At 53.5% G+C, this 26,392-nt stretch overlaps 1 protein-coding gene across 5 annotated transcripts in view; it reads left to right on the top strand.

Moving 5' to 3' along the window:
* Positions 1-17: 17 nt before the first annotated feature.
* The window catches only part of DVL3 (dishevelled segment polarity protein 3), a 33,189-nt gene continuing 6,814 nt past the window's right edge, over positions 18-26,392 (top strand). For all 5 annotated transcript variants that reach the window (XM_014939904.1, XM_014939907.1, XM_014939906.1 and 2 more), the window contains exons 1-6: positions 18-233; positions 20,172-20,241; positions 24,426-24,547; positions 24,950-25,056; positions 25,642-25,777; positions 26,031-26,124. In XM_014939904.1, the coding sequence (XP_014795390.1) occupies positions 67-233; positions 20,172-20,241; positions 24,426-24,547; positions 24,950-25,056; positions 25,642-25,777; positions 26,031-26,124 (696 nt within the window). In that variant the 5' untranslated portion in view covers positions 18-66. The remainder of the gene's footprint in view (positions 234-20,171; positions 20,242-24,425; positions 24,548-24,949; positions 25,057-25,641; positions 25,778-26,030; positions 26,125-26,392) is intronic.

Raw genomic sequence — 26,392 nt, forward strand, 5'->3', positions numbered from 1 at the left:
CCGGGCCGGGGGCGGCGGCGGCGGCGAGGGGAGCGGGCGGAGGCCTGGCGGCCGGGCAGGGACGCCATGGCGGCGGCCGAGACGAAGATCATCTACCACCTGGACGAGCAGGAGACGCCGTACCTGGTGAAGCTGCCGATCCCGGCCGAGCGCGTCACCCTCGGCGACTTCAAGGGCCTCCTCAACCGCCCCAACTACAAGTTCTACTTCAAGTCCATGGACGACGACTTCGGGTGAGCGCGGACCCGGGCCCGGCCCGCCCGGTGAGGGGGCGGTGGGAGCCCCTCGTGTCCCCGCGGGGGGGAGTGGGCTATCGCGGGCCCCGGGAGGCGTGGGGTTCCCGCGGGGGGGACGGGACGGGCTGGGGACAGCCGCCCCGCACGGCGCCGGGGCTGGGGTCGCCCCCGGAGGGGTCTGTCCCCCCGCCCGAGGGTCGCTCCCCCCCGTGCGCCATCTTCGGGCAGCGCCCGGCCCCAGGGGCATCTCCCGGCGCAGCCGCCCGGGGGGGGGTCGGGGGGCGCTACCCCCGCCTGTCCCGCTCGGAATTGTCACCCCGAACCCGCAGGGCCTGGGCATCCCCCGCGGGGCGGCCGGGGAGGGTGCCCCGCGTTCCCCCCGCCAGCAGGGTGCGGGGCAGAGCCCCCTCCGTCAGCCCGTCCCAGGGAGCGATTTGGGGACAGTTTCCTTCTCCAATCATCCATTTTGGGGAGGGCCATCCATTTTGGCATTTTGGCTGCCTCTGTGGAGAAGGGTCGAGAGCTCTCCACGTGCTGTGGCGAGACCTGCTGTGCCCGCCGACACGTCCCCCCTGGGGGTACGGTGTCCCCTGCCCCATCGCAGGGAGGGGTCTGTGCGGAGGAGGAGTGCAGCCCGCCTCGCATCCCATCTCCAGGGCAGCTCTCTCCCAGCGCCGCCGGTTTTGTCACTTCTTTTGTGATACCCTTTGGCTCCTTCCATCGCGTGGGGCTGTTTGGAGGTGAGGGGGTGCATTCTGTCCCTTGTTTGGACAGTTGTACTAACTGATCTGAGGAGCCTCTGCTGTCTGGGGTAACTGTAAACTTGGTGACTGTTCTGGGGAGCAAGCACCACATAAAGCCAACTCTCTGTAAGACCCTTTGTCCGGAGTCTTCCTACATTTGACTCTCCTCTAGCCTTTTTGAGGACTTCTCTTTCCATCCTGGAAACTTCGCTTCTCTTGGCTTCCACAACATGTGACCCTCTACTATTCCTAGCACTTTGGTATTTGAAAGAGTTGCATGATTCTCGTTCCTCTGGACGTTTTTCCCCCCACTCTGAAGACTTGGTGTTTACAGTAGGTCTTGTGTATGGAGGCTGGGGCTGCAAAAAGCATTCAGTTTTATAGTCTTCCTGTGTCTTCTTACTGTGCTGGATTGCCTCCCTGGGCCGTGATCCTGGCTCCTACCCTGCCTTGAACAGGGCTGGGCCTGTTCGGGGCTTGGATGGGGATCGGTGTGGCTGCCTCGGCAGGAGGTGCTCTCCCCTCTGCAGCCAAATTATCCTTATGTCCAGGTTCCCGTTAGCTCGGGAGGTGCCAGGTTTCAGATGAGGCTTGAAATTTGGAGTCACTCCTTTGACCACAGTCTGGGATGCTTTGCCTCCCTAAATGCCTCCTGACCCAGCGGAGAGCTCGAGTGCTTAGAAGCTTCCCCGTTCTTTCCAGGCAAACAGAAGTCTCCAGCCCTCATTTTCCATAAATTTCCTTAACAATATCAGTTGTCTGCGGATGGTTTTCCTGTCCCTCAGCTGTTGAGTGGCGTTGGGTGCTACAGAGCAGCTGCCTCTCCCCGTCCTGGAGGGGGGACCCTGTTCATTGGTGGGAGAAGCGAATTCTCCCTGCGTGCTGTTTGTAAACAAATGCTTTGGGATCCTTTGAAATGTTGTTCTTGAAGAGAATTCAAGCTTGTCTTGAATGAAACATTGCCATGTGGGTGGGAGAGTGTCTGCATAACTATAAACAAAGCTTAGTAATAAATAGCAGTGTTTTGCGTTGGGAAGAGGGGTCTGGTGGCAGCAAAGTTCTGTGCTGTGCCTTTTCATCCTCCTCTGTTTCTTTAAGGCTCCACAAGAGGAGGCAAATGGCAGATTAACGCAACTCAATGATAAAGCAGCGTAGGGAGCTGTGGATGTGAGCAGGGAGAGGGGAAAAGCACTCGGGAAGATGCAGTGAGTTTAGTTGCGTCAGAAGTGCATGGGGTGAGATTTTTGTTGGGACCAGTTCAGCTAATTCTCCTGGGAAGAGTGAAGCTCTCTGGAAGGGACGGTGCAGCAGAGAGGGGTCGGAGGCTGCATGTGGGCACCCGGTCCTGGGCTGTGCATGGAGCTGTGCCGCTGGAGCAGAGTGTGATGAGGCCTCGTGTGGAACAGAGGGGAGAATGCTTCTTGTGGTGCCACTATGGATGATCCACCAGGAAAGCTGTCTTTGCTCCTTTCCAGAGAGCTGGAGAATGTGCTGGTGGCTGGCTGGAGCACAACAGGGAGCAGACAGAGTGGTCCAGCTGCAGCCTCAGCCCTGAGAAGCCCTGGAGCCCCAGGCACCGCTTCAAGTAAAATCATAGAATTGTAGAATAGTTTCAGTTGGAAAAGAGCTTTAAGATTGTAAAGTCCAACTGAAATATTTCATGATCCCTGGTAACTGGTGTCCAGGAGAGAGCAAGCCATTGATTTGCAGTGAGAGACAGGGATGGAAGGGCAAGAAGCATCTCAGCTGCTTGGCTGTAAATGCATAGGCAATTAGCGAAAATCAGGAGGACATTAATGATGGCTGTATTTGGAAGCTGTGTGCCAGGGAAGGGCGTTAACGCTCAGTCATGTATCCCTCAAGATGCCCTCTGCACATCATGGGGGATGGCCGGGCTCGTGCTGATGGTGACTGAGCTGGTTTCAGTCAGTCGGGCAATGTCCAGAAGCAGGACTTGGGGTAAAGCCCCTTCATGGAAGAGATGAGCTATTAACAGTGGATGGCTTTAGGGCATCTGATCGACGAGAAGGGTACCTGCAGATCTGATGGCTCATCCTTTTCATCAGCATTTGGACCTTTTGCAGGATCCCTGTGGCATAACACTAAGTTCTATTCTCATCTCTCGTTGGCAACAGAGGCATCTCACCTTCTAGGGTAGCAAGGAGTGAGATGTGGTCCAATGTTTCCTCTCACCTCTGTTGCTCAGACTGAATCTGTTTCTCCCTCTTCCCATGCTGTGGATCTCCAGCCTGGCATTCCCTTCAGCTCACCTCATCCCCAAGGCAGTATTACAGCCGCAGTCTTGGTGTGTGGGATTTTTCATTCTTTTGTTTATCTTGTTAATATTTGTTTGCTCTGAGAATCAGGGCAGTGATGGAGCAGCTTCAGTGTTTACATCTCCTTGGAAATGTGAACAGAGGCTCCCCTGGGTGGTTGTGGAGTTGTCGGGCTCTGCCAGGAGCTAATCCTAGTCAAAGTGCTCAGCTCCAGATTAAGAAGACCCCAGAATGGTGTCAGTTCTAGGTGGGAAGGAGGAGAATTGGGAAGATTTCGTGCATCTGATCCTGGGGAGAGGAGCTGTGAGCACCAGGAAGGCTGCAGGGTTTTGTTGCCTGGTCTACCCAGCATGTAGTGGGCTACACCCGTAACTAGAGAATCCATCCTGAGCCCAGTGGTGCAGAGCAGCGACACAGGGTGCAGATATTTGTGCCCTTGTTTGCGTTGTTACTGCTAATCCCAGAACTGGAGCAGCTCAGCGGACGGGTGGTGGAAGCATGGCAGTGCATAGATGTGGTACAGTCTTCTCGGGGCTGAGATACCTTGTGTTGGATGCGCCTTACTGTGAAGTGTGGAGCTACTCTTTGCCTGCTAACCTTGCCCTCATTAGAGAAGAAAGGGGTTTTTTTTTGTTTTGGTTTTGTTGTTGTGTTTTTTTTTCCCTCTACAGCTTTAGTCTTTTTTATTCAGCCTTTTACAGGTAAGATCGGTGTGCTGGTCAGCAGGAAAGAGCCGTAGGTCAGTGCAATGCTATCGCTGCTCGTGAGGTCCATGTTCTTCATCAAGTTACATGCAGGTTTTTCATGGAGTTTTGAACCGACTTTTTACTTTGTCATCTTTGCTCCTAATCTGCGAAATGGAAATTGCGACAGTGCCCCTTGATCCTTGTCTTGTCCACTTGACACTGTGAGCTTCTTGGGCAAATATGTCTGTGGATCCTTGCATGAGAGAGCTCTCAGTTCTGTAGTGCTGCTGCAAGAACAGTACTGTAAATTCTTCTGGGGACCTGTGTAGTTGGGAACTGGTGGTCTCTGATAGTTTGTAATTTGCTGGGATGTGGGCTTCAGCAATGTGCAAAGTGTTGCCTCCTGCCCAAGTCCATCGTGAGAAAGGTACCTGTCTCTGGGCAGTGTGGATCTTTTCACCAGCCAGATTGTGTCCCTCTTTGCCCCAGACGAACTACAGGTTTGGCTTTTCATCTGGCCATGTGACTGGTACAACTCTGAGGATACTCACGTTAATTGAAATGTGGTTTCTTTTGACTCATTTTTTGCTTGTAATCGATGCTGCTCATTTTCTCACAGGGGTATACTAAAGTTTAAATGCAACTTTTCAAAGCAGTTTCAGTTACATGAGTTCGATTTGTGCATTCAGGTAAGTCCTTAGCACCTGGCCTGAAGTTCTGTCTCGTCCTTCCATAAATTCTGGAGTGCCTGAAAGTTTGAATTTCTTCTGCATGTGGAGAAAGCACTTGGTCGATCATTTTGCTTATCTCCACTCGGCCACCTTTCCTATTCCAGGCTGGAGAGCAGAAAGGTCTGCTGCTTCTGCAAGGGGACCGCCCCTTCTTCCCATCTAACCTGCTTGTTCTGCATCACCAGGAGGACACCAGCGATTTGAGGTGCAGTGGTGGGACGGTGATGCTCCTCCCACCGCTGCTGCTTTCTCCCTCCTGCAGGTCTCCATTCCAGTTTTAACTTTGGAGCTGTGGTGAGTGATTCCTAGGTCTTGACTGTCAAGTGAAAATTGGTATCCAACTAATCACTAGCCCGGTATCTAATCCAGACCTGCTTAATTATCACCTGCTCTCCAAAGCTGGGTGCAAGACAGTGATTAGGGCAACGCTCTGGAGGCAGAACAAAGCGGGTGCTGCTGGAATTCCCAGTGCAGGGGTCAGATGCCGTTCATATTTGGCGACCTCATCTCCTGCACATGTGCTTGGGGAAACATGTTGACACTCACTGAAAGGGTGAGTGATTTATTTTTATTGCAGGATCTTTTTGAAATTGATGCCAGCAGTGACTGTCCTTCTGGCTGGAAGTGTTTGGAGCTGGGGAAGGGACACTTAATAAGCAGTGTCAGTCCCGAAGCAGTGGCGAGCCGCTGGCGTGGTGCCCCTGCCGTTCCTGGCAGCTCTGTGTAGTGTGAGTTGGGGGAGTTTTATTTTGATTTTTTTGAACTTTACTTTTTAAATTTTGAGCTGGAAACTCTGCTGTCTGCAGAGGACATGTGCCTGTCCCATGCCCCTGGTGGAGACTGCTTCCATGTCACCCTGGATTTCATGCAGGATGACATGGATGACAAGAGGTCTGTGAGCAAAATGCCCTCCAAAACTGCATCCGACTACTGTGCACGCTCACATCCTTTGCGGTGCTTCTGCCTGAGTGACAGCACTGGTTTGGCTGTGAGGTGGCCGTTGCTTTTCTTCATCTTCTGGCCAATCTGTGTCCCCTTTGTGCCGAGGGCAGCCCTTCGCCATGTGAGAAGCCACAGCACCCCATCTCTTGTGCTCCCGGCTCCGGAGGATGCATGATTCCCTGCCCACTGATGCGAGATGTGCTGCCCCAGCTAGCTGAGTTCCACTGGGGGTTATTTTTTGGACGTTTTGCCTGTGCGTTCCTGAAGCCTGTGCCTCTCTCTCCAGTGGTGCTGAGGCTTTGGCAGAGAGCTGCTAACCACTGTCTGTGCTTGTGGTGGGGAGTTCCTGTAAGGCTGCCCGTGCCGGGGCTGGCCCATTGACGCTGGGGCTGGTCCTGGCTGTAGCTGCTGCTGGAGGCTGTTTCCAAGTGTGGTGGCGGTGGTGGGGGGCCGCAGCGGTGTCGGGGCTGGGGTGCGGATGGAGGGGGTTTGCTGATGTCACTCTCTCCTTCCCTGGGCGTATTGTCTGCTCCTGGCAGCGTGTGTCCTGCTATTCGGACCCTGCTATTCCCGACTCTCTTGTGGTCGGAGCTGTGCTCTGAAGGCCACATTGGATGGCAGTCAGAGCCTGGTTTCTTTGCCCAGGGCTGGCGTTCGGAAAGCCAAGTTGGCCAAATCGGGCTGCAGACCAATCTCCCTAAGGCCTTGTCTGTACTATGCAAACAATGAAGCTTTACAACAGCTATTGAACTTGTTTGCAGCTAGAGCTGGTCAGAATTTTTTTTTTTGACTGAATGTATTTTCTCCCAAAATATGGTGTTATGTTGAAGCCAACATTTTTCTTGGAGCGGTATTGTTTTCAATTATGTTTTTGATGGGAATGTTACTTAATTTTAAGCCTCTCTTGTCATCTCTGGAAAAAAAGAAAAAGAAAGGTCAAGAAACCTTTGCCTGTCCGTGAGAATGCAGCTGTTTTGATGCAGTTCTGTGTTTTGAAATTATCTGGAGGCCTCTGGTTCTCCAAAGTCCTGCACAGAGCACAAACCTACCTCGACATCTCGGAAATTGTCGTAAAGTAAATCTGTACGCCTTGACTGACTGTGGGGCAGCAGCAGTGCTCCAGCATGGTTCCGTCTCTGAGGTCAAGGCCAAACACTATTAGAAATGGCTCACAAACCACCATAATCTGAGTCGTAACCTGAGCGTTGTTCATTGTTACAGAGTGGTGGCCCCGCTGCTCAATCTTTTGGTTCCTGCTGAAATACAGCTTCTGAGAGTTCCATCTATAACTTGGCCATTCCCAAGTCCCAGATGTTGGCTCACCAGCAGAACGGATACCGCACCTTCTGGGTTGTGGTGTAAGGAGTGATGGTCCTCCCTGCGTGGCTCTGGTGGGAGCAGGATGGGCAGCTGGGGTGGCAGTGTGTCGTGATGGGCTCCGTGAGGGAAGGTGCTGGCTTGTAGGGATGGAGGCAGACGGCCCATGAGCCTAAGGCCTGTGTACTGGGAGAACTGAGCCTTCAGTGAGTCTCACTTCTCCAGCATGCTCCTAACCTCCTTCATCTCTGGTGTCCTCGCCTGGTCTCCCAGCAGGCAGAGACATCTGGGCCTGCAGCCATGTGGCCTGAACTCTTGAAGGTGGAGGTGGTTACCCACCACCACGTGTTTGGGGATGCTCAGGGAAGAGGGGCACCGTGAGTGTAAGCAAAGAAAATCTGATTTCCCCCGGAGCTTTTCTGCTGCACAGATGTGTTTGGTCTTCTCTCAGGGTGGGCATCGGGCCCTCCACTGAGACTTGAAGGCTGTATATGTAGAGGTGTAGAGAGCATAGTTAAAATTCCTCAAGTCCTTTTTAAGCTCATTGACACTTGAAGTGGTGGGAAGCCTCCTGCATGTCTGCATGGCAGTTGCTGAACTGTTCTGAGCTGAGGGTGTCTGCTGTAATGAAGTGCTGCTCCTCCACCCTTGACTGCGCCCAAATAGATATAACAGTGTTGTGGTTTGGGATATTTGATCTGCGTAGAAGCTGATGAAGAACTGGGTTTGCAGAGTACAGCAGAGGCTGCGCCTGCAGGAAATTGCCTTCATGTTGTCGCTCCAGCTTTGTATCGTGCTGCACATCTGATGAGGCAGCTGTCAGGGCTGTGTGTTTTTGGCGTTTCCTATTGATTTCCTCCTCTCTCCATCCCTTGTTTGTTATTCAGAGCCTGCCCTTCTGACCCATGCTGGATGGATGGTGGCTTTCCAGAAGGGGGATGTGGCACCACGTGGCTGTATTAGTGTTTGTCCCGGTGGTGCTGGCTTGTTAGGCAGCAGCTGGCAAGTTAAGTAAAACTTGATCCTGCTGGTGGCTGTCGTTGGAAATTTTTGGACAGCGTTGAAGTAAGGTGCAAATCTGGGAATTAGTCTAATCTCTGACTTTTTCTGCTTTGTCTGTATGCTTATCTATGTAATGCCATGGTGGCCTTAGGAGAGTCTGTGAGCTCTTGGGCCGTGAATATCACTGTATCCAAGGGCTGCATTAGCTTGCAGAGCTGACGTATTAGTGTCTCCCTGAGCCCCTGCTCTGAAGCTCTTGGTTTCAGTTGTTTCCGTCGCTGTGTTGTTGCTCCTGTCACACAAATACTGAGCCCATCCAGGAATGGGCTGGAATTCTCCAGAGGCTTTGGCAGGCAGAGATGCCTGGTGCTGACCTTCCTGTGCTGTGTAATCCTGTGTCACAGTGGAGGGCTGGGGCTGCTGTGATGGTGGTGTCAGTTATTTATTAAAGGGGACCTGCCAGAGGCATTGTTTTTCCAGTCACAGCTAGCTATCGAAGGCGGCAGAAGCAGCATTTGGGAACCTGGCTCCACTAAGTCCTCCCTGTTGGTTATCCCCTCATTGGGGCATCTGTCCCTTTGTCTTGTTGGCTATAATTTTCTGTCGTGCGAGAATTGGAGGAAAAGAAGATACAGTGAGCGGAGGCTGAATCACTGCAGTGGGAGTCTGTCCTTCTGGTCCTGGCTGAGGATATGAGCCAAGAGGGGGAAGGCTTCCTTGCAGGACTTGGAGCAGAGATCTGTTTCTGGGAGAGCTGGCACCAGCTGCTGTGTGGGAAGGTCTTTCCTCTGCTGGTTTTTGACCTGCCCCTAGGGTTTGCAGAGGAATTTATTTGCTACGTGGCCCCTCTGATCGCTGGCAGCTGTCTCTGTGATCTGCTGGGAATTCAGGGTCTGGGTAACAGAGGCTGCAGGCTTTTCCCTGTTTTCTGATGGCTGGCAGCTCCTGCCGTGTACAGGCAGGTTCTGAGGACACTGAAGGTCTTCTGGAGGGGTCTGTGTTTTGGGAGCTCTGGCTCAGCATGGATTATCATAGTGGGGAAGCTGGTACTAGCATGTTGGCGTGACCGCTTGCTGGGCTTCACCTTTTTCCCTCAGCATTGCTCTGACATATTCTGTCCCACTGGAGATTCGTGGACTTCTGGTGTCTCACCATCTGCAAGCAGATTGTTTGTCCCCCATATGCTGTGCTGTGCCATGCCGATGCTGTTGACAACCAGAGGGATGTCAGGAGAGCGGTGACAAACCTGGCTTTCTGGCCAGGACCAGCAGGGCAGGGGCAGGAGAAGGAGCCTGCTGGGTTGCCCCCAGGGTGCAGCAGCTTCTAAAACCAAAGCTTTTTTCAGAAGCTGTGATGGATATGCAAACTCTGTATTTCTGTTTGCATACGGCTAATGAGCTGTCCCAGTTCATTCAGCCCTGCCTGGCTCAACCAGTATTTTGCCTGGCTCAACCAGCTGCCTGTGGGCCCAGCTGAGGCTGTGCTGTACTGGGAGCCCATATAGGGTCTTAATGCAGGAAGTTTTGCCATTGCGCGGTGTTAATTTGAATTTTTTCTTACTGGCTTTTTTATCTCTGAGGAGGGTGGATTTTCTAGGATGTAGCTGCACAGCTGAGTCCCCTATGGCAGACCTCCCCGTTGTCCTCGAGCCAGAGCTGGTAAATGCGCCTTTAGGTCCTGAAGGGGCTCCTGTGAGATGGATTTTTCCTTCCAGAGTGCAAATATTTTGTTTCAGCTGGGGCCAAAAGGCAGGTTAGTTTGGGAAAACTCTTAAGATTATTCCCTGCCCAGGCATCCTGGGAGCGGCAGAGGAGGCTCAGGGTGGCGGCATCTACTTCAGCTCAGGGTACGTTCTGTCTGGGTTTCCTTGGGGCAGCTCCGACCTACTGCAGAGGTATGAAACATCTCTACAGGTTGTGCGTGTTGGGTGTGATGTGTCTGAGCTGGGTCTGGCGTGCCCAGCTCTGTCTGTACAGTTGGTTCCCCCCACAGGAACATGGCAGCCTATTGCAGCAATCGTTTTTGGTGTGCTGATATTGGCAGTGGGGGGGACTTTGAAAATCTTCTGATGCCTTCATAGGACATTACTTTGGTGTGGTTGGTGCCTGTGCTCAGGTGGGCTTGGCTTATCAGCAGATTTGCAGACATGGGAAACCGTCCTATTGCCGTAATAACATCTGACGAGTCTTTCTGGGCTGGTGTTGGGAATAATTAATTTGTAGAGTGATCAGTTACTGAGTTCATGGGATATTTACAGACTGCAGGCAGGTTGTGCTGCCTTCTGCTGCCCTTCATCCTTGAAGGACCTGGGAGTTGGCAGCTGTGGTTCTGAGACCCTCCACAAGAGGAACGTTTCACATCACGTGTGATAGTGACTTTTGGAGGTCACTGATCGTTATCCAGCCTTGGGCGCAGTTGTTGGAGATGGCAGGTGGGAAGGTTTTCAAAGGTATGTGGCCGTTCACAGTGTGAGGGAAAAGCAGCAGCTCTGAGTTGGACTGGGTCCTGCAGAGGTGGGTTATGTTGCTGTAGTAATTCACAGCACCATCCTCTTCTAAATCATGGGGAAAATTACCCTCTTGTTGGAAAGGCTGCTGAGCCCTGGTGCAGAGGTGAGTCCTGGCAGGATCTGGATTCGGTTGTGTGTGTGGCACCTCACGCAGACTACAGACTAATGCCAGCCATCGCTTGTAGCCAGGCGGCTGAAACAGAAAAGCCTGGCTGCTTGCAGAAAATACTTTCTCTTCAGGTCAAGACCATGGTCTGCATCCTGTCACACTGCTTTGGAGGAGTCTGAGGCAGGTGATGGTCTCCTCACCATCATATTGCTTTGTCCAGCCGAACATCCATAAGGTGTCAGGAGGAGTCAGGAGACCTTTTGTAAAGGAAGGAAAAAGAAGTGGGTGTTTTTGTTGCTGAGAGTAAACCAGCAGCATGGTCGAGACAGCTCACATTTTCCCTGCTTCTTGGCTAATCAGATTCCTTTTAATTTACAGTAATCGATTGGCTACTGCTTTCTGGCTCTCATCCACTTTCTGGACCTCTAGTTGAGTCAGTTGTGTACCAGCACATGCTTGGTTTGGTGAGGACTGCAGCATCTTTCTTGTCTCTTCTTCCAGCAGTTGTATTTGCTTGTTTGCTGAGTGATGACTGGAGGGCAAGCTTGGCTGGCCTGGTAAAGGCTGCTTAGTAGGACATTGCTTGTTGTGGCGTTCAAGGGTTTGGCCCTGTGTCTTGAAAGAAGTTTGGTGAAGATGACTGGTATTAGCCGAAATAAATAAAGTATATAAAAGGCTACTAAAATGTGCTCAGGGAACTTCTTTTATCATCCCCTACACTGACACCATCAAAAGCAGGAGACAAGGTGAAACAGCCTTCCTCAGCCTTTGGTTGGGTTTGTCTACTAGCAGACCTGTATAGGAGCTGATTGTTTAAACAATTGGTTTTCTCCAGGTTCTACCTGGCTTGCTGACGTTTCCTGAGAGTGAAGCAAATAGGTCAGGTTGCGCCAAAAATTATCTAGGGCCCAAAGGTGAGGAAGAAGAAGATGTGTCCCTGTCCTAGTGATGGTCCTCAGAATTGGTTCTTATGAGTGGTCAGACCCTTCCTGCTGTCTGTTGCCTCCTGCATCTTGAGACCAGAGGGATGTAGGATCAGTTTGCCCTTTTTTCCAGAGTGCTGCAATAGCCTCTGGAACTGACTGGGATCGGGGATAAAGTTCTTTCTTTGCAACCATGCAGCTGTTGTGGCTCTGAAAGGCTCTTCTTTGCGTGATTCTTTCTCATTGTCTTTGGCAAACATTTTGTGGTGGAACTTAGTTTTGAGCTTTAATAACTGCCTGTTGGTTTTTTAGGGGTTCTCTGTATGTCTTACAGACCCAGTTAGCAGGAATGTTGCTGATGGTAGCCCAGCTGGATGAGAAGAGTAGGTGCAGTCATCTAGAGCCTGTTATCCTTCAAGGCCCCTTTCCACTGGGTAGGAGGTTGGGCTGGTTTCCTTGAGAGACTCTTGCAAAGCTGTGCAGGGAGAGTAACGTGATCTGGTCAGTGTCTTGAGGGCAGGACATGTGTGGAGGCTGCTTTGCCGTCTCCTGGTGTAGATCTGTCATTATATACAAATTAATTGTTGATATGATGGGGGAAGCAGACCTCACCCCTCTCCCCACAGACATCTGCCTGGGTCTGTGCCTCCCCAGATCTGCTCTGGAGGTGTCTGGGCCAGCAGAATGGTGCTCCCAGAGCAGAGGGCTGCTGGCCGGGCTGCTGTGCTGGTAGCCCGGACAGGGGGGTGCTGGCGAGCAGACTGCTCTGTGGTAGCTCCCTGCTTGCCCAGGTGTGGAAGTCCAAGCTTTCAGACTTTGTTTCCCACCCTCCCCCTCTTCCCGTTTTCCCCCTCTTCCCCTCTCCTTGCTCTCCCGCTGAGTTGATGCTTTTCCAGGAATGAGCTGTACTGCTGGCCCAGCACATTCCACAGCAGCAGCGCTTTCTTGGCAGGAGCCTTGCCTGCTGTTAAGAAAAAGCAGGACTGACTTGGCGTCCCTCAACTGAGGGCCAGAAAAGGCAGGCCTGGTCCTACCTTCCTCGCGGGGTGTGCAGAGCCTTCCCGGACACTGTGCCCCTCTCCCTTTCCCTTTGCCTATGTGCTGGTGTCCTCCCAGCAATCCTCAGAGCCCTTTACAGCTCCTTGCTGTTGTCTTAACCAGCATGAAGTCCTCGGCGCTGAGCGCCAGGGAGCCTGTTGCTTTTCTAGCCAGCTTAGAGAGGGGTGGGTGAGAACTGCATGGAATTCTGGGGCCCAGGCACCTCTTCCACAAAGTTCTTTCTAAGATGTTGTTGTGCCCTTTACGTTTAGCTGCCTGCGGTAGCTGGGTGAGCCCATGTTCCGCCTCTGCCCTGTCCCTCACTCTCTGTTGCAGCTCTCTGTGGACTCTTCCCAATGTCCGTACCCAGAGGGAGCTGAGAGTCATAGAATCATAGAATCATTCAGGTTGGAAGAGACCCTTGGGCTCATCGAGTCCAACCATCTACCCTACTCTACATAGTCCTCCCCTACACCATATCCCTCAGTACCACATCTAAACGTCTCTTAAACACATCCAGGGATGCTGACTCAACCCCCTCCCTGGGCAGCCTATTCCAATGCCTGACCACTCTTGCTGTGAAGAATTCCTTCCTAATGTTCAGTCTAAACCTACCCTGTTGGAGCTTGAAGCCGTTCCCTCTTGTTCTGTCATTAATTACCTGTGAGAAGAGACCAGCACCAACCTTTCTACAGTGTCCTTTCAAGTAGTTGTAGAGAGTGATGAGGTCTCCCCTCAGCCTCCTCTTCCTCATACTAAACAGTCCCAAGTCACCACAGACCAAGCCTCCTCTGCTTCACTTGCTGTCTCTCAGTGTTAATGTGGACCATAGCAACTGCATGAGGATTTTACCCTGTCTTGTGTGCATGTCTCCATTCGGCTGAGACCCCTTTGGGCCCGTTTCCTATCCCACCTTGAATGCAAGGCCAGCTTTTGGTCACTGCTATGTCTGTGGATATCTCAGTTCCCTGAAGGTTGTTTCTGGAGACGTTTACCTCAAATCTTCCTTTCTTACGATGACTCCTTGCACTTTTATCCTTGTGTTGGGCCACGAAAGCTCTTAGAGGTGTTCAGGAACTGAAACTGAGCTACCAGGGTGAAGATCCTGGCTGGGCTTTTGCTGGGAGTTCCCGTTTGTCCTGATTTCCAATTCAAAGAGCCTGAAAGTGTCACTGAACCTTCAGGGGCCTGGAGGATGCTTCCTTTGATGATGTCTGTAAATGTCCTTCTGTGGCTGGGAAGCGTCGCTGGGGCAGGGCAGGATTAATGAGTGTGTAGGTGCCTGCTGCAGCCCCCGTGTAGCTTCCTCCTCGGTGGCGGCTGGGCCTGTCGGGGCTGTTTGCAGCCAGATGGTCACTCTGAGAGCTGGGATGAAATCAGAGTCTGTAGCTGTGCTTAGATAAGTGCTGCTCCTGGGCAGGCCTGCGAGGCCGGGCGGCTCGTTCTGAAATGCCTTTCCTTTTCCAGTCTTTGGACTAGACAGGCAGGAGGTCTGTCCTCTGTCATCTCCTACCCAGTGATGTCTGCAGGTCTGAGCATGGGCCTGGACGGAGCCAAGTGCCTCCTGGACGGGGGGCTGCACTTGTCCTGGTGTGTGTCCAGTGGAGTGGTTGTAGATGTGTTGGTTGGGGGATCATGGAGAAAGCAGTTGCCATGTTAGATGTCTGCTTGTCCCTTGCCTGAGTGATGGGGCGGGGGACAGCACAGCAAGCTGTGGGGCACAGCCAGGGCGGGGGGGGGGGGGTGCTGTGGGGCAGTTGAGGGAGGCTGTAGAGATACAGCCTGAAGATGAAAGAGGCTGTTCCTGTGCATTTGCTCATGGGCACAATGTCCCTGCTCTTTGAGGAGAGGGGGTAATAGCTTGGGATGGGGTGACCTGCTCTCTGGGGAATCCTTGCAAAGCTCCCGTGATATGTCAGGAGAGCCAAAGTGGCCTCTCCTGCTCGAATGCAGAGCTGTCTTCTTGTGTCAGCAGGACAGCTGGCTTGTGCTTCTTGATTCTTAAAACCACCCCAGGTTAAGACAGTGCTGCAGGGGAGCTCACAGTCATTGGGGGTGCAGGAGGTGAAAATACAGTGGGGAAGACCCAAAGAATGCTCTGGCTTACGGAGACACAGATCAAATCCTCTAATCCTGTTTGACACACACTGCCTGCCTGCAAAGCCCAAGGTCTTGCTGATGCACATGTGTGCTCTTTGGTTGGGCCTGTGGCCCGTGGGGGAATCACATCCCCACAGGAAACACACGTGTCACGTCTGGGCTTAGTCTAATAGGCAAGTATTTCCCATCCACAATCCCAGCTCTGTTGGAAAATTGCCCTGTCCGATTTTCTCTTCTGGTGAAATGGCTGCAGAGCTCATCCCTATGGCCCCGGCATTTTGGTCTTGCAGAAGGGAGGAGGGTTTTGCTCCAGAGGCAGGAGATGCTCACATTTTGGATAGTAGCACATGAAGGTGCTCCCTTTTGCTGTGCAGCGTTATTGATCTGTACAATCGTTTGGAGACAAGACATCCCTGCCCTAAGGGGTGTGTACTGAAGGTCTTGAAAATGAGATCACTTTTTGGTTTGTAAATCCCTGAAGTTTGTGGTATTGGGTAGACACACCTCCTGATAGTTTTTGTTTGTTTTGTTTCTATTTTTTTTTCCCTGGTTTTTGTGGTGCTGTAGCAGATGGGGGCTGATAAGGTCAGAGGAGTGACCTACCTAATCTGTGCACTTTTTTGGGGGGGTTGTAATAGGCGATAAAGTTTAACATTAAATTTCTGGGCTTTGCGATAATGGAAGAATTGGTGCTGTTTTGTGAAGGTCTTTCCTCACAATAATTGAGCTAAATGAAGGAAAAGATCTTACCTTTTTTTTTTTTTTAATCTACTCTACTAGCTTTTCAGCTTTGTAGTGTGAAATTATCACTGCTTAATTGTCTCCCCTATATCTGCACCTCCCATCATAAGACTCTCTTTCATCCTGGCCACTGAGCCAGGCTTGAGGGCTCCCCTTCCCTTCCCTTCCCTTCTTGGTATTGCCCCCCCCCCCACTCCAGATTCAGCTTTTCTGATCACCGCCACCTCCTGTGGTTGCATCTCCCTGAGTGTCCTCCCCGTTGTGAGCCCTTGGGCAGATGATCTGGGGAGTGGGGCTGCCAGAGACGAGCGTGGCGGTGGCTGCTGAGCTCCAGCTGCATCCGCGGCTCAGATCCTCCTGCTGCAGCCTTTGTCAGTGTCTCTTGGATTTCTTCTTTCCAGGGCTGGCATTACTCCATCCCGGTTCCTCTCTGGGACCCCACTGTGGTTAGGAGAGACCAGAGCTGGCTGGAGCTCAAACCCCCCAAACTCCCCTGTGTGCGTGGCCCATGGCGGCAGGAGGCTCGGGGGCAGCAGGAGGTGGAGGGGGGCAGCTGTGCAGCCCGGGCAATCCGAGCCCAGGGGTTTATGGCCTCCTTTCTCTCCTCTGCACGCTGTCTTGTTCCCCGCTTTCCCTTCATTCCTTGGACGTGACTCTGTGATATAAAATACCCTCTAATTTCCTGAGCCGGGCTGGGGCTCCCCAGAGAAGGCAGCGTCTGCCTGTCCCTGGCGGCCAGGGGAGTCCGGGGAGAGGCTCTGCCGGAGAAGCCGGCGGGATGGAGCCGGGTTCCCTCCCTGCCGCCGGGGCTGCGCCTGCCCCTTCCCCGGCTGCACGGAGCAGATGGGCCGCTTGTGTCGGCACGGGCAGCCCCTCCGCACACCCCGTCCCCTCCTCCTCCTCGCCCCCCGGCTTGGCCCCGTGCGGCTGGGGATGGCGGCTGAATCATCCGCCCACTCGCCTGCCTCCCCTGTAACCTCCCTCCTCCCTCCCGCAGATCCCTTTGTTGGAAAATCCGAGGCAGATGAGGCCGGGGCGCTGGGCCTGCAGGCCCGGCCGTGAGCCTGCGGCTCGGCAGTGGCTGTGGGGCAGCCCCGGGGCCGGCGAGTGGCCGTTCTGCTGGGCGGCTCCAGGCAGAGTGGCAGCGCTGAGGGGCCGGACCCCGCTCCCCTCGGCGAGGCTCGCTGAGGGGTCTCCCTGGCCGCCACTCCCAGCCCCCAGCAGGACTTTAAACAGGGGGACATCTGAAGCTGGGCTGCCCCGGTGGACGGTAAACTAAAAGCAGTCTCTTTGAAAGCAGCCTCGGGCAGATGTTTTCCCTGGGCTGTGGTGGCTCCTGCCAAAAGGAAAGGCTTTTAGAGGACTGAAAGAGCCTGTGCTCCTTCTGGGTCTGCTCTTTGGGGATTCCGAGCTCAGACTCCGTCAGCTGGCAGCTCTTCCTAACATTTCCCGGGGATGGCTTTCCCTCCACGCACACCCACATCCCATGGCCGCCCCTCCGAGCCCCGGGAGCAGAGACGTGGCACCGCTCACAGCTCCCCCAGAGGCTGCTCGGCTGCTGCCTTCTGCGGCCTCGCTGCTGTGAGTGAGGAGAGTGACTTCATTGTCTCGCTGGTGTGAGCTGCAGAGAGTGGTGAGAGGGGGGAGGAAGGCTCGGGGCCAGGAAGGAATGCAGGGCATGAGGGTGCACGGGGTGACAGCCGTGAGCAGGACTGCAGAGTTATTCCTGCTCGGCATGTGCCTGACTCCAGCACTATCAGTTTTTGCTCTGCACGGTCTAAATATATAACCCATTGTGCTCTGGCATCTAGGTGATAAATAGTGCAGTAGCTGGGGAAGGAGAGAGAAGACTGCGGTGGGGTGGAGCTGACCCCCGAGATGTCTGGGGCAGCCCTGGGGTGACCAGAGCGAGGAGGGACCAGCTCCGGGACAGAGGGGCCTTGTTCTCCGTCAGACATAGCAGCTGAGGGCAGGCAGGGATCTTGGGGCTGGGTTTCCTCTGTCCCCGCTGACAGTGGAACAGTTGGTTTGTGCTTAGCGGTTGGTCACCTTGACCCTGCGAGTGTATTGCCCCGTCCTGTCACCTGCAGGCAGGGCTCTGTGTCCCTGAGCAGGCAGCGCTGGAAACTGGCTCTGCCTGAAGCTCTCTCTAGGAATTGGATGGAGTCCAGGCTCCTGGCGACAGTATGAATGGAGGCTGGTGTGGCCAGGCCAGGGTGTGTGTGCACTTGGAAGTGGGGAGACGGCAACTCGCTGGCACTGGGCAGGATTGGGGTGGGTGCCGAGGGGGATGGGTCCTGGGGAAGGTTGCCTGTGTTTGACACTGCCTGGGGCTTCAGCGACCTTGGGCAGAGGCTGGCACAGGGCATGTTGGAGAAACATCAAGCCAGCAGGGTTTTAATCCATCCTCGCTGTTCCTTTCCTACTTTTTCCTGCTTCTCCATCTGTTCAAGGGGAATTAAGGCACGTCCTGGGGGTGGATTAGGCTGCTCGGAATGTGGCCTCCTCATCTGTGCCTTCTGGGGATGGATAGCGTGTGTCCAGGTCCTTTGCTGGCCCTCTGGTTTGGTCAGGGACTGTGAGTGCCAGCAGAGATGTGGCCACGCACTGCCTTTCTCCCAGAGACAGCCCTTTGCAGAGCGTGGTGACGCTGGAGGAACCTGCGGCTGGCAGGGAGGAGCGAGCCTGCTCCTGGGCTTTGCTCCTCCAGCGCTGATCACTTGCCTCTGGCTGATGCCCTGTGAGTGCTGGTGAGCCTCGCCGTCCTGCATTCCGTGGTGGTTTGGCAGTCGGCAGCACAGGGTGCCATGGCTCCGGCCCCACTGTGCTCTGGCTCCGTGGTGGTGGCCGGGCAGCCTGGGCAATGGGTCACAGCTCCGTGCCCCACGCTCCCCTCCGCTTCTGTCCTCCCTGAGCTGGGGACTGACATGAGGACCCTTCTGAGCTGTTGATGGGATCCCACCTCTGTGTGTTTAGTTACTTATAAGCTACTTCTTTTTCAAATGTAATTTCCCCTAGCTTCACATTCATTCTTTTATTATTTTTCTGTTGGATTCTTTTCCCCCAAATCCTAATTTCATAATTTAAACTGAACATTAGGAAAGAGTTTCTCACAGAAAGAGTAGTCAGGCATTGGAATAGGCTGCCCAGGGAGGTGGTTGAGTCACCATCCTTGGATGTGTTTAAGAGTTGTTTAGATGTGGTGTTGGGGATATGGTGTAGGGGAGAACTTTGTAGAGTGGGGTAGATGGCTGGACTTAGTGATCCCAAGGGTCTCTTCCAACCTAAATGATTCTATGATTCTAGAACCATTCTAATCATAGAATGGTTTGGGTTGGAAGGAACCTTAAAGATCATCTAGTTCCAAACCCCCTGCCATGGACAGGGATACCTCTCACCAGACCAGGTTGCTCAAAGGGTCATCCACAACTTCCCTGGGCAACCTGTTCCAGTGTCCTACCACCCTCACAGTAAAGAATTTCTTTCTGGTATCTAATCTAAATCTCCCCTCTTCCAGTTTAAAACTGTTACCCCTTGTCCTGTCACTACACTTCCTGACAAAGAGTCCCTCTCCGGCTCTCCTGGAGGTTTCCTTCAGATATTGAAAGGCTGCTACAAGGTCTCCCCAGAGCCTTCTCTTCTCCAGGCTGAACAACCCCAGCTCTCTCAGCCTGTCTTCATAGGAGAGGTGCTCCATCCCTCTGAGCATCTTCGTGGCCCTCCGCTGGACCCGTTCCAACAGGTCCATGTCCTTCCCGTGTTGAGGACTCCAGAGCTGGACACAGTGCTCCAGGTGGGGTCTCACGAGCAGAGAAGAGGGGCAGGATCACCTCCCACGACCTGCTGGCCACACTTCTCTTGATGCAGCCCAGGATGCGGTTGGCTTTCTGGGCTGCCAGTGTGCGCTGCCGGCTCATGTGGAGCTTCTCATGCACGAGAATCTCTTTGTTCACTGTTTAGTTATTACATTATTTTTTTAAGCACAATGTGTCAAGCTACCTTAGATACAGCTTTATCACAAACTGTTTGTAAGATGTCTTTATATTAAATGAGAGTGCATAAAATGTTATCATTGAGTAGGAAAGAAAATGAACTTGTTAAAGCCTATTTTGCCATTGTTTCATTTATCAAAGATGGTATTAATTGAGTCTGGTGAGTTTACAAGTTTGCAGACTTGCTGTGGAAAAGTATTTAGATGCCCAATGATATTTAAAATGGAAAGAATACATTTTCTTCCCAGAGAAAAACTGATGTTTTTAATGTTGGGGGGAAAAAGATTATCTGCTCCATCCAGCACGAAGGCTGATAATAACGTAGCTGTTTGTGTGATGTGGGAACATGACATCGTGGCACAACTATAAAGCTTTGAAGTGATGTTGAAATATTATATATGTAATTAAAAATCAACAGTAACATTTGGGAGGCAGCGTGTTTAATGTATTTCACTTTCATCTATTAGAAATCTCTGGCATAGATTGTGATTCTTTCAGATCGTTAATGAAGAGGTTTAAATCATGTATTTCTTTAGAAATAAGCGAACTGGTGGATTTCTTTAAAAATAAGCAAACTGATGGAAATATGCATCTGCATTTTTTTGAGGACTGATTAAAATGTGAATCTGGGGGCAGAACAGCTGGGTGCCCATGGGAGAGCCTGTTCTGCCCCCTCTAGCTGCCTGTGGTGCTGTGGGCAGAGGGGCTGCCCACCCCCGTCCCCAGGCCTGGGCTGCTCACAGCTGGGTACAGATGCCCCCCAGGACAGTCTCCTTTTCCCCTGAAGCCCTGGGGCCGGCTCTGACTGACTGCTCTCCCTCTGCAGGGTGGTGAAAGAAGAAATCTCGGATGACAATGCCAAGCTTCCTTGCTTCAACGGCCGGGTGGTGTCCTGGGTAAGCATGCCCGTCCTTCCATATCTCGCTGCCTGTTTCTGCCTCTCTGAAAGCCACTGCCGGGTTCCATAGTGCCCAGTGAGGCCCGGGAATGCTCCCGGCTGCCGAAGCGCTGGCTGCTGATGAAGATGATGAGCTGGATTGCCATGCTCCAGTCCCTCAGCTGGAGAGGGGCTGCCTGGTGCTGGGTCCTCAGGCCGGGGACGCTGTGGGATCCTCTGTGGAGAGCTCATGGTCACTGAAGCCTGGCAGAGGTGGTAGTCCCCTGTCCTCAGTGTAACCCCTCTGCCCCTATGGCAGGGTCAGCTTTCCAAGGAAAGTCCTGCTCCGGTGATGGGCGCAAAGGGCTTAAGTGACTCTAGTGCTGTTGAAGCGGACTGGATTTGGCTGCCCTGAAGACTGAAGGTACTGCCTGGGCAGCTGCAGGACCAGCTTCTCCCTGGTGCCATGCCATGCCATGCACATGCTGTCCCCTGCCCGCATGCCTCCCTCTGCCCTCACTGGGACCCTCCTTTTTTTGCCGGCGGGAGAAGGTGTTCTGTCTCCATAGCTAGCCACCCCTTTTGCCCTCTGCTGAGCTGCAGTTTGTGCTGATGGGGGATCTACACCAGGATCTACACCAGGAGCAGAACCAAGATGCCAAGAGCCTTTTTCCAGAGGCCACCAAATAGCCTCTAAGCAGTGAGAATCCTCAGCAAATCAGGCTGGGTCAAACCCAGTGCTGCTTCCATCTGCACATCAAACGGCGAGGCCTTGGCTGGGGGTCCGTGGGGTTTTGGGGGGCGGGTGGGTGCAGCCGGGTGAAGTCCTGCCCACAGGCACGGGGCTCCCACACAAAGGGCCAGCAGCCAGTGGCCAGGACTGGCCGCCCTCCCTCTAGCGGTTACCCAGCGCTTTAGAAAATGGCCTGTCTGGCCCCTAGCCACCATCCCCGCTGCTGCTGCATCTGCCCTGAGAGGTCTCCCCACTCATCCCTTTCCAGCTGCCTTTTCACCTGCTTCGTGGGGAGTCCCAAAGGCGCTGAAGCCTTTCCATTGCTCTTTTTTAACCTGGCATGCTTTTCCTCGTGGTCCATGCATCTGTGCAGCCACTGGTGTTCCTCGTAGGGGCTCTCCCTGCTCAGCGTGGGTGCCATGGACCCTGCTGCTGCTCTGGCTCCTTGTGGGGAACTCGTGCCCGGAGTTTGCACTGCTGCCAGCTCTCGTGCATGGAGGTGACGGCAGTCCCAGAGACCTTTAAGCACAGCTGATGGTCTCTTTTTCTATCCGTGCTGAGAGTCTCCTTGTCTGTGGGTGGTTTGGGGGCTGGGGGGGGGCACTTGCTTTGCTGCTTCTGCCAGACAGGCTGGGTTGAGGTTATTTTAGGAACTTGGTACCAATTTTAGCTAGAGGGAAAGATGGGGGCTTGGATCCAAGTGAATATTTCCTGACAAGTGCGAGAGGCAGGAAAAGTGCAGAGTGGTTATCAAAACCTTCTCTGGAGGAAATCCCAGCCCTGGGAGCACTAGAGGAAGGCAGCATCAGTCCCTCTGCTTGGGAACAGCCCCTCTCCCCCTCCCCTCCCTGCTGTTTGACAGCTGCCTGCATCCAGTTCCCTCAGACCAGATCTGTTTGCCTGGTCTTGCCTTGATATCTGCAAGCACAGAGCGTTCCATGGCGGCGCTGGCCCCTGCCATGATCTCACCTCCCCAGTGCTCCCAGGCAGTAGCTGCTGGAGCAGGGATGTGGCCCTCAGGGAGTGGGACGAGTCCTGGGAAGACAAGTCACTGGGAAGGTGTGGGGAGCAGCAGAGTGGAAGCTGAGCCAAGTGTGAGACAAGCTAGTTAGACGGTGGTGAGAGCAGGAGCTGTTGGGCTTGTCCTGGGGCTCGTGGGACGGGCTCTGTGGCTTTTGACACCCCAGGGTGCTCTCTACTCTGTCTGCTGCCTTGGCTCTGGCTTTTTCAGGGCTGCTCTGTCTTCCCTGCCCCAGCTGCATCCCTGTCTCTGTTCCAGTTCTACCTGGCAGCAGACCTCTCTCCCACTGTGTTATGGTTTGAAGAACTGACGACAATGTATTGTCATTTAGACAATTATTCTATCACTTGCTGACCCCTCCCCCCAGGGGAAGGGGAATCGAGGAAAAAGAAGGGAAAAAAAGGGCTGAAATATAAATAGAATAACTAAATAGTTAATACTAAAGAACCAATATTGATCCTGATACCAATATAAAACACCCAAGGACTGTCCCCAGCCCATCCCACCATCAGGAAGCCGTGCACCCCCAGCAGGGACAGCCGATGTGGGACCCTGCGAATGCTGCGGCTTTGGGAGGGAGGGAAGGGCTCAGGGCTCCAGCACTGGGACAAGGAGTTCTCAGAATGGCAGCCATCAAGGTGGAGAGAGAGGGAGAACTCATAAAACTTTCTAATTTATATTGGATGTGATGTTCATGGCATGAAATAACCCCGTTGGCAGCCTGGGTCAAGTGCCTGGGTCTCACTCATCCTCGTCCCTGCACCTGGCAGGGCTTGAAAACACCAAGACCTTGAAACCTGCTCACCAGAGCTGGCTATAAAGTAAATATTTTCGCAAATTCAGACACTAGAGTCTTCTAAAATGCAGTTTTTCCAAGTGTTAGAAAAGACCTTACTGAAAAGTAAAATGACTGAAAGATAAATTAGTCCTGTGTTGCTCAAATCAGGACACCCTGCCCTAATGATGATCTGCAGGGCCCAGCATCTCTGTTATCATGGTTTCCCCAGTTCTCAGACGTGGGCAGGGCACGGGTCTGTGTCTCATCAGTGATGCTGGGAAGCGCTCAAGACCCGTGTAAACAGGTGTCTGCTCCTGCCTCCATGCAGATGTGGTCTCCTCACCAGTAAGCAGCAGAGCTGTCTCTGCCTTTACAGTGGATGTTGTGGTTTGGGCAGTGCTATCAGCTCGTTTCCAGCCCATGTGTCATGATCCCTCTGTCCTGACCCACAGTGGGGCATCCCTCGCCTCTGTTGGATCAGACCTCTCCTGCAATGGCTGGTGGCTTGGCAGCTGGTTGAAGCCCACAGACCTGTTTAGTCTGGGGTGGGAGCCTGCGGTTTCTCCCTGACCCGGGGGAGGACCACCCCCTGCTTGCCTGTGCCATGCGGGGGACAGGCGTGAGCAGATGGGAAAAACACATTGGAAGGTCCCTAAAGGCAGACCTTGATCTTCCCTCGCTCATGAGCTCTGGCCTGTCCCTGGCCAAGGCTGTGGGCTCCGTTCTGTCACCTCTGCTCTGGGGGTTCCTGAATATCTCTTGCAAGGAAAGGGCTTTTTTTTGCTTTCCTGCCTGGCTCTGTTGCAGTTAGCCCTGCTCAGTGCAGCTGGAAAGTGGGGAGAGGGCAAACCTGGATAGGGAGCGATGTTGGGGAAACGACTTTCCGTTGAGCTCATTTGAGCCATCCTGTCTTTCGTCCCACTGGTGAGCCTGTTCCTCCTGGGAGAGGCTCCACCTCGTTCCCTGAGCCCTGATATCGGAGGTTTATCTCAGGGCTGGAGACACAGATCCAGGGATGCTTGGGCTGCCCCAAAGCATGGCTGGTATAAAGATTTCCTGGGTTTTGACCCTTTCTTAAATTTCTGTGCTGGTGAAGCTGTTGAGCCTCTCAGAGGTTGGCTGGAGGTTGTGCCCAAGCCGATTATCCAGGCACAACCTGAAAGTTTGCAAAGTACATGTGGAAGCCAGAAAAAGAGCATGTTGGAGCCTATTTTAGAGCTACCCTCAGCTTCCATGGGCTGGGAAGGTGAAAGTCCTGCTGGGTCCCACAGTGTGGAGGCTGGTGAAGTCAAGAAAAGGAGTCACTGGTGGCTGCCTCTTCCAATGCAAGAAGAACTAGGGGAATCTACTCCTTGCTACAGCCGAAGGTTACCTGAGTGTAAGAATTGCCCAGTGTTGGCTTGCAGATGGTGTCAGGGCTGTCGGCAACCCCGGCTTCACTGCTGGGTCAGGCATTCCTGAGCCACAAATAGCCAGTGTCTGGGAAGGTGCTGAGAGGGAGTGTTGCTACATGCTTGGCCTGTTCCATACCCGCTCCTGGGCATCTGCTGTTGTCCACCGTCAGAGATGAGATCCTGGGCCAGGCAGGCTTCTGGCCAGCTCATTTGGCCACTCTCTTAAGTGTGTTCCCAGTGCCTCATCCATTTTATTCTCTGTCTCTCATCCCTCTAGCTGGTGTCTGCAGAGGGTTCGCATTCAGATGCTGGCTCGGTCTGTGCCGATAACCAGACAGAGCTGCCACCCTCCATGGAGCGCACGGGAGGAATTGGAGACTCCAGGCCCCCCTCTTTCCAGTAAGTTATCTGAAAACCTGTCCTGGTTTCTGAGGGACCCACTGTAACTTTGCTGTAAAGAGCAGGGGCTGCAACACTCTTGCCCAAATTGGCAGTGATCACAGCCAGCTCAAGGGAAGGAGGATGGTGCTGGGAGTAGATTCATAGTGGAGCTGCATTATTCCACAACCAAGGGTGTGCTGGAGATACTGCAGGGAAGTTGGCAAAGAGCTGGCACAGCTTCTCCTGATCCCTTGCCCTGCACTCACAGATGTGCTGTGGTTGTTCCTCACCCTCTCTGCTCCTGTCCCTCAAGAAGGAGAGAGCTGATGGCTGGAGGCTTGTGCCAGCCAGCACAGAGGCAGAGAGAGCCTGCTTAAGTTGTTCCCTGTGGACATATTTGTTCTTTTTATCTCATTGCAGCCCTAACACTGGGGGGAGTCGGGAAAACCTGGACAACGAGACAGAGACAGACTCGGTGGTGTCGTCGCAAAGGGAACGACCCCGTCGGAAGGATGGGCCTGAGCATGGTGAGTGTCAGTAATGTGGCAAGAGCTCTGCAGGGCAGGGCTGTGACACCGCAGGGGCACCAGCTCCAGATATGGGGCAGCTTTCTCTGCTCTGCAGAACCTTCCCAGCTTAGAAGGGCTGTTCAGTGATCTGAGGCTATAGCCCCATGTTGGAGGCAGGATCTGACACCTCTGTTGCATCAGAGCTTGGTGTTGAAATCTTTTGGGCAAAGGAGATGTCTCCTGTAGAAGCCTGGAGAGCAGGAGGCAGCAGTGCCTCAGTCCTTAGTTGAAGAGCAGAGTGTGCTGTAGCCTTGCCACTCCATGCTGCTCCTTGCTCTGCCAAGGAACCAGCTGCGGATCTTCCACGAGTTTAGCAGTGTTGTTCCAATGGCCTGTCAGCCTCTTCCCCATCCTCTAGTGACAGAAGAGGCATCCCACAGAAGATGGATCTGATCCCAGGGTGGACTCGGAGCCGGCTGGCTCTAGATGGGATTATCTGGTGGCCAGATTCGTTCTGAGAAGGTTGCCATGAGCCCTGCCACAGGGGAAGGGGTTGTTTCCTTGTGGCCTGTCTCAAGCACACTGAGTCTTGTCTTTTCATAGCACCCAGGGTGAATGGGACAGTGAAGGGAGAGCGACGCCGAGACCTGGGAGGGTACGAGAGCTCCTCCACGCTCATGAGCAGTGAGCTGGAGACCACCAGCTTCTTTGATTCAGATGAAGATGATTCCACCAGCAGGTAGGAGAGCTTAGGTCCTGGAGGCTTCCCCCGCCTCCCCGCACAGAAGGATGCCTTTGCAGGGCTCCAGTGTCCATGCTCAGACCTGCCTCTGTCTCAGGTCTCGGCCAGCAGCCCCCTCTGCTGTTGTCTGTGCCCCACGTACATGTTCTGCCCCTGCCATCCTCTATTCACTGGACAATTTCTCTGGCTCCCTTGCTGCACCTGGCACCACCCTGGCAGCAGCAGAGCTGACCCTGTTTTTTGCCTCTAGGTTTAGCAGTTCGACAGAGCAAAGCAGTGCTTCCCGTCTAATGAGGAGGCACAAGCGGCGCCGGCGGAAACAGAAGGCTCCACGCATTGAGCGGGTACCCAGAGGCTGGGTGTCCTGGGGAGGGCAGGATGGGCTGCCTGGTGGGTCTTCCCACGCTGTGCTCCAGGGCTGAGCCAGAATTTGGTGGTGTTTGCTGTGGGCGCAGCTGGGGATGGGTGGCATCCAAGTGCTGAGACTTCATAAAGTGCTGTAAATCCCTTCCAGTATCTGAAGGGAGCCTACAGGAGAGCTGGAGAGGGACTTTTTGTCAAGAGGTGCAGCGATAGGATAAGGGGTAATGGTTGTAAATTGAAAGAGGGGAG

The sequence above is a fragment of the Calidris pugnax genome, unplaced genomic scaffold (genome assembly GCF_001431845.1).
Source record: "Calidris pugnax isolate Ruff unplaced genomic scaffold, ASM143184v1 scaffold94, whole genome shotgun sequence".
Classification (NCBI taxonomy): domain Eukaryota; kingdom Metazoa; phylum Chordata; class Aves; order Charadriiformes; family Scolopacidae; genus Calidris; species Calidris pugnax.